Genomic DNA, 7,798 nt, shown 5'->3' with positions numbered 1-7,798 from the left:
GGCGGGTAATTGTTTTTTACATTTGGGGGAAAGCAGGGCTAAATGTACAGGGGGGGAAGCCCCCGCTTGTTTTGTACAAGTGATCTCTGCAATGCCAGCGAGATCACTTTTATGCAGCCTGCATACAGGGGGGCGCATTGAGGAACCTGGCACAGCAGAGAGAGTAAATCCGGCCCCGCAGATGACAAGATGTGTTTGCATCAATAAAATGATCTCTTCTCGAAGATTTGACCACGGTGTGCTAGTGATACATTCTACTATTTGGATTTGAAGCGGCGCCATCCGCCGTCACCACAGCACCCGCCTTAAGGGACATACCAGTAAGGAGTGCGGTGCAACCCATTCAAATAAGAGGGCAAAAATCACTTCTGGTTTGCTTTTATCTTTCGTTTCAAAGAAATGTTTAATTATCACTCTGATGCATCAAAGAGGAATATTTCATTTTGAGATGTTGCGGCACACCTCACCCTGCAGGGTGTAACGCTGAGAAATGTGACAGGTCACCAGCACAAGCCCGCAGTGCCCCCTTTTCACCACCGGGGGTCTCTCTTGCACCACTTTTTGATTTTGTGCTTTTCCCTCCACAGTGCGCAGAGGATGAAGCCTCTTATACCTGCAGCAATAAATAATATTTTCCAACCATCTTTTGTGTCTGCACCGTGTATTCATCACATGATTGCACTAGACCAGCTGTTGGATTTCCTGAACAATGCAGAAATCAATAGTACATCAGCTATATGTGTCTCGGCATGTTGGGTTCCCACAGAGAGCGCAATTGTAAGATTGACATACGATGTGGTTTAAAGGACAAGTAGTTATTTTTTTCCTCTTGTTATTTTATGTGAAAGAGACTTCTACAGCGCTCACAAATAGGCGCCCACACCTGTACAGAAACTGAGATATTTGACATTTATGTGACTTCATTCTACCTATAGTGATACTTCAGCTGTCATTGTAAACCTATTGACTGTTTTATAGACCTATAAGGGAGGCCTCGCCTTTGGGGCTCGCAATCCAGACTAGCCGGCATTAAGGGATTTTGCTCACATGAGCTTCTTTTTTTTCATTGAAACTGTTGTTTGGTGATTTCTTTTTGCTAAATATATACAATTTTTAGATTTTGTATAACGTAGGGAAGCGTTAAACCCCCTGTGCATTTATTTTGTGTTTGTGTCCCTTTGGGGACATTTCTTTTTATTTCCTGTCCTGGAGACACAACGTACGGTAAGAAGCACTATCTCTGGTGTCCAGGAAAATCCCACTTTTAAAGGAGAACTATGAGATGAGTGATTTCCACTCACCTCATAGTTCTAGCCGACCTGTGACAATGAGACTGTCACAGGTCGGCTCAGTAGATCGGGAGGTGAGAGAACACATACCGGCGTTCGCTCACCTCTCTATCCTGTTACGCCTCTCTGCCGTGACAGGGGGAGGGGCTGGATTCCCCTCTTCCCGCTCCGATCTGCCAGCGCTGACTGGCGGAACGGACGGGGGAGGGGGCGGGTACAGCTGGCTCTGCCTCTAGATAGGCAGAGCCAGCTGTCACTCACGCAGCTGGGCGGATCTCGACGTCCATGTCAGGATCCGCTCCGGCTGCGGCGTCTCAGTATACCGCGAGCTGTAGCTTGCGGTATACTGAGCTTAGGGTGACGGGAGGACGCTAGTTTGTGTCCTCCCGTTACCCTAAGGAGAACTATGGGGAAAAACACTGACCCCATAGTTCTCCTTTAAATGTTGTCAGGTGTCTCCATTGGAAGATTTCCCTTCAATTCCTGTTCCCATCCCATCTCATTCCCAATACTTTCTGTCTTGCAGGGGCGTCTCGAGGGCTTTGTCGTCATCGTGCGTGCGCGTGACATCACCTCGCGCAATGATGTCATCGCGCATGCGCAACCATCTGATTGATGCCTGCCAGTGGGCATCATGGTGATGGACAAGGGCAGAGAGAGGAGGGGACGTTCACCCGGCGGGATGAGGTATGGGTCGCCGGGTCCCCTCCTCTCTCCTGTAAACAGCAAAAAGTTTCCTAACACACTCACCAGCCAGCATGCAAAAAAAACCTGTCTCACCGCTAAGGTTAAAAGCAGAGAGTTAGGACCGCACTATAAGAGGTGCCTTGACGCGGCAATGCGGCTTTCACATTTTCTGCAGAAGACGTGTATCCAAACCTCTGTTTTTAACCTTAGCGGTGAGGCAAGTTTTTTTTGCATGCTGGCTGGTGAGTGTGCTGGGAATCTTTTTGCTGTTTGTACTGTATAAAGCCCCTCCATGTGCACCGCGCTGTAAAGCTGGTAACGAATTGATGAGTGCGTTTGCCATTTGTTTTGCCCTCCTCTCTCCTGACACTGTTGGGCTCTCGGTCCATGACCGAGTTCCCGACTTTTTAGAGGGGGGTTACACCAAAGTCATTTAGGTGTGTAACCCCTGCAATGGTGACACCCGGGTGCGGGCAGCACCCCCCTTGTGACGCCATTGCTGTCTTGGAAAAATAAAGAGGGTAAACCTTATCACTGGACACACACACAGTAATAACGACATGACAAAGGACCTAACCCTCTCTCACTCCATCCAATTTATTTCTTAACGCTTTTGAATAGAGGGGGAATCTTCCAATGTTCTGGTGACACATGTCTAAGAAGGCATTTCCCTCTCTTTGTAAGGATTTAATTTCACTTCCTGTTGTTGTGTCTACAATGTAAAAAAAAACAACAACCTGACAGGTTTTAGGCCTTTTCTAGTCTACCCAAAACGTAAACGGGTGGCTACTTTTGTTCCCCAGGGTCCCTGTGTGTGTTGTTAAGTAGTCACCGCTCCAAGCTCGCTCCTATGATGGACTACAATCCCATGTTCAGTTTACCAATTTGTATTGAGATTGTAGTCCATCCCGGGAGCGAGCTTGGAGCGGTGACTACTTTACAACACACACAGGGACCATGGGGAACAAAAGTAGCCCCCCTCCAGAAGGAAGGACAGTGTCAGCACCAATTCAGAGATGATTGGAGGATCTACAGCCGAGTGATACACAAATAAGATACATTGTTGTTAATCGATAATGTACTTTCATTCATTTTTAAGATTTACCACCTGAGTTTAGTGTCACTTTAAAGGATATTAGATACACTTTATGTTTAGTGTGATATTTTTAGACATATTTTAAAGTGAACCGTGCCCATGTCAAGACACTAGTTACATATTCTGAACAAGCAGTAAAATCACTTTAAAACAAGTCATCACTGACCTCTGTAGCTGCAGGCATTGTGGAGAAATTCATTTTCTCCACCAGTTCAAGTTATAAGCAGAGGCACTGAGACCTCAGCTATTTTCTATGGAGAGCGGATCCCGGAAGACTGTCGGTCCTCCAATGTAAACACACAGAAGGGTGTTTCTAAGCTGTTGTAAACTAACGCTAGAGTCTGTATCCTGCTGGATCGGATGTAAATAATAGGGATGCACCTATACTGGTTTTTCTGTATTTTTTTTCGGTACTCACCAAGTACCGAGTACTGGTGTCGCGTGCCCGATTATGAGGAAGTCGGGTGGTGGATCATGACCCATCTCCCGGCTTCCTGATTGCCAATGTTCTAGCAAAAGAACACCGGCTTCAGGGGCTTCCTGGCCAATCAGGAAGCCGGGACTCGAGTCATGACGTGCTGCCCGAATTCCTGATTGGTCAGCAAGCCAGGCTGCCTACCAACAAGGGAAGCTGGCTTCCTAGCCAATCAGGAAGCTGAGCGGCACGTCATGACCTGCCTTCCGGCTTCCTGATTGGCTAGGAAGCTGGCTTCACCCTTTCCTAGGCAGCTTGGCTTCCTGACTAATTAGGAAGCCGGGAGGCGGGTCATTACGTGCCACCCAGCTTCCTGATTGGTTAGGGAGCAAGGCTGCCTAGCAACAAGTGAAACTGGCTTCCTACCCAATCAAGAACCCGGGAAGTGGGTCATAACCCACTGCCCGGCTTCTTGTTCGGAAAAGAAGCCAGCTCCATGCTCCCTTGGCACTGCCGGTGAGAGGGAAACCTCCGTCTGACCAGAAGTTCCACTGTCGAAGGTAAGTACCGGAATATTTGGGCGAGTACGAGTTCACTCCCAAATACTCTGTATCAGCACCGATACCGATACTAGTATCGGTGCATCCCTAGTAAATAATGTCCATAGTCTGGGCACAGGTGTACTTTGCTGTGAAATGTTCAGTGCAACAATGTACCTTTATTTAGAACATGGCGGGGGGTAGGGGTGATGTGATGGGTGTGCAGGGTTCCCATCACTCTATAATATACCATAAATAATTCTTATTAGTACAATAAACTTTAAAGGTGCCAAAAAAGATGTCATAAAATAAATCATTAAAAAAACACACATTGTTTGACATTTATTTTTATGTGATTTTAAGATTTGTTAAAAATGAAAGATTTATGATTTATTTTATGATATCTGTACGTCAGTTCGGCATCTTAAAGGTCCCTTGTGTGTATGAGAATTCTTTATGGTATCTTATCCTGTGATGGGGATGTGGTGTCTGGATTACATACCAGACCAACACATTTATTGCTACAATGTTACTATTATATCACATTAAAGACCCGGAGGTCACATGTTCGTTTCCCATTTGGCAGCACAAGTAAAGGTTTTCTAAAAGCTTCAATATTTTTGTTTTCTAAAATATTAGGTGAGGCCTTAAGCTGCCCATACACCTTACAACCATCGCACGACTTTCGTTGTGCGACGGTTGTAAGGTCATTAAAATTTCGTACGATCTGCCCATCTTGGACAGGCAGATCGTACTTGCGATCATCGCGAGCCGCGCCCCCCTGAGGGGCGGGCTTCCGATGACTGCAATGCTGAGCGGGCAGTGTGCGTTCCTCATGATGTAACTCTCTTGCCCTGCGAACGGCACAGCCGGGCAGAAACCCCAGCGTGTCTTCTGTTATGAAGACCCTACCTGCCAAATATGTGACTTATCTTCCTCTTTAACATTGCGTCACCCTGAAGATTTAAAAAAAGAACATTTTCATCTGAACTTCAGCTTTAACAATCATTGTGCTGAGTAAGTGCCCATAATCGGCCTCTGGGGGGCGCTGCACACCTCTTCCTCCAGGTTCAGTTTTGCTGCAGCCTGGCCTTTCTAATATGACATATTGATTTTGCAGGTACAAGGAAAGAAAATGATAATGTTTATAGGTTTCTCATGATTGTGTATCTTTCTGTTTACGTGTCTTCTGCTATTAATTGCTGTAAACTGGGGAGCCGAAAGAAAGCCTAAAATAACTCGGGCTGAAAAATAACTTTAATATCTAAAAGCCGGATTCAAACTTCCATGTTGCAGTAACTGTATTGCGGTGCCATTTCTTTTGAATGGCAACCCAGCTTCTCAACCAATCAGGGAGCCGGGCAGCGAGTCATTACACGGTGCCCGGCTTCCTGATTGGCTGGAAAGCCTTCTCCGTGCTCCCTCGTCACCAGGCATGAGGGAGCATGAAGCCGGCTTCCCAGCCAATCAGGAAACCGAGCGGCATGTAATGACTTGCTGTAAAGGCTTCCTGATACCTGAGGTTCGGGTATCAGGCTAGGCATCGGATCATTTGGGCGAGTAAGAGTACTCGCCCAAATACTCGGTATCGGCACCAATACTGATACTAGTATCGGTGCATCACTAATAATAATAATAATAATGTACAATGGACATTAGGGTGCGTCGGCATCCTATTCATTTTACGTGGGCTGTTTTAACACAATGCGCATTAATGCTGCAACGTAACACGTGTTAGCACTCTGCAAAGATGTAAATGGGCCCTTGATAGAGCAAGAAAGGGTTAAAAGTTAAAACCCCTTTAGGTTATTTTTTGGCTCTCTGGAGATATTTCCCTTCACTCCCTGTCCCATAGACACAACAGGAAGTGAGGGAAATTCTCTCTTGGTCTTCACAGGAATAGATCTCCCCATTGGAAGATTTCCTTGTACTTCCTGTTCCATTGACAACTCAAAATGTTGGATTTCTCATCACTTTCAGGGAAAATGGTCACCAGGAGGAATAGAGCCTCCAGCGGCCAAACACTGAACTTAGGAGGAATACAAAAATAAAGTACATTCCAATGAGGGGCATCTGTTCTGGTGACAACTAAGAATTTCCTCACTTTGGAGAGATTCTCTCTCGCTTCCTGTTGTGCCTACGGGACAGGAAGTGAATGTAAATCTCTTCAATGGCACAGCTGAAAGGGGTTTTTAACCATTCCCTACTATGCTCAAATTTGCGTAAAATGTTTTGCCTTTAGATACACTTTCATGGACTTGTGCCTGGCTAAAGACGCTGAAAAGTGACCATTTCCCGTCAGGGCAGTTTTACATTTTGCAGCAGTAATATGCGCACCACCTGCTCTATCTTATATCATTACTAATGAACCCATCTAACCGGCTGTCTCTTTGCTCTTCCCACTAACATGCTGCTCTCTCTCCCCGTAGTCCGTCGGACGGACTCGTCACGTAAGTCTGCCTATGTGTGGCCTGCAGGCTCCCAAACCCATATTGTCCGTGCATGCGTGTGTTGTGCCGTGCTGTCCTGTGTCTCGCCCCCTTCCCGTGTGATGTTTCCGTATGTCAAACTTCCTTCTCCTTCTGTTTATTGGACTGCCTGCACCTTCCCTACCTTGTCATCCGCCATTGTCTTACCCTGCTTATGTTTGGCTTGATGCAAGTCAATCCAGTGGCTTATTCAATGACGTGACGCAAAGAGCAATGATGAGCTGCAAAGAACTCATAGAAGCCAATGAGATGAATTCTGATTGGTTGGCATGGGTTGGTGGACACTGCGCTCTATGGACATGACCAGTCATAGGCTGATTTGGAGGAAAATGCGTCTGCGGGATGGTTGGAGCAAGATCCTAAAAAAAAAAGAAGAGAAAGTTGCACCTGATTGGTCGCCACAGGCGATTCAGATCTTTTCTTTTGTTCGAATGTTATAAGTCAACCAGCTTAAAGGAGAACTATGGGTTTAAGGCTTTTCCCCATAGTTCTCCTTTAAGATTTCTTCACCAAAGGAAGACTCTTCTTTTTTGTCTAATCCTCCCCTCTGATTCTTCATGCTGTGTGTATGACCAAACCTTATACATGATGAATATTGTCAATAGCGGGTCACCCCACAACCCCCCTCCTAATGCGCAAACCCCTCCATCTTAAAGAGGAACTACATTCTGGGAGCTGTGCCCAAAGAGGGGAAGTAGACGGCTAATCACCAGTGTTGCCCGTGGTCTTCCTGCAGCTGATCTTTTCCCCCATGACCGGCTTACCATGCCTTGTTCTGCACCGTGTTTCTATGTGGAGACGGCCATCTTGGTAGAGGCAGGGCTTTGCTTCCCCATGTCAGAGCCTCCAGCAAGGAGAACGGTGATCCGCACATTAGTGACATCACCAGATCTTGCGCCAAATCTCTAGAAACCAGTAGTCAGAGGCAGGTCCATCCCTATAATGAAGCCGGCTGGGGCGATTTCCTCAGGTGGCATCTCACAGAGTCACATGGGGGGGTGGCTTTTGTGCCTGCCACCCCCTATCCAGCCAGAGCATCCCAGGTTGCTGAGCTCTTAACAATCTGTGCTGCTCTGGCCGGAAACCCGCCCAGCTCACCGACATCATTGGTTGTCAGGAGCTGAGCAGGACGCTCCCACCCAGCCCCTGACAACCAGTGATGCCAGTGAGCTGGGCAGGATGGCGGCCAGAATTGCAGCTAGAGGTATGGGCAGAAACCCCTGCCCCGTAAAACATGCACCACCACAACAGCAAACACCCTTCCCTCCCAGAACGTTGATCGA

At 47.0% G+C, this 7,798-nt stretch overlaps 1 protein-coding gene across 1 annotated transcript in view; it reads left to right on the top strand.

The window, feature by feature from the left end:
• Nucleotides 1–7,798, top strand: part of GABBR1 (gamma-aminobutyric acid type B receptor subunit 1) — a 105,195-nt gene that overhangs the window by 20,645 nt on the left and 76,752 nt on the right. The window contains exon 5 of the mRNA XM_018564178.1: nt 6,456–6,476. Within this exon, the coding sequence (XP_018419680.1) occupies nt 6,456–6,476 (21 nt within the window). The remainder of the gene's footprint in view (nt 1–6,455; nt 6,477–7,798) is intronic.

This window comes from Nanorana parkeri, unplaced genomic scaffold (assembly GCF_000935625.1).
Source record: "Nanorana parkeri isolate BGI_ZX_2015 unplaced genomic scaffold, ASM93562v1 scaffold731, whole genome shotgun sequence".
Classification (NCBI taxonomy): Eukaryota; Metazoa; Chordata; class Amphibia; order Anura; family Dicroglossidae; genus Nanorana; species Nanorana parkeri.
The sequence above is the reverse complement of the archived record's forward strand: the minus strand, read 5'-3'. Positions and strand labels throughout refer to the sequence as shown.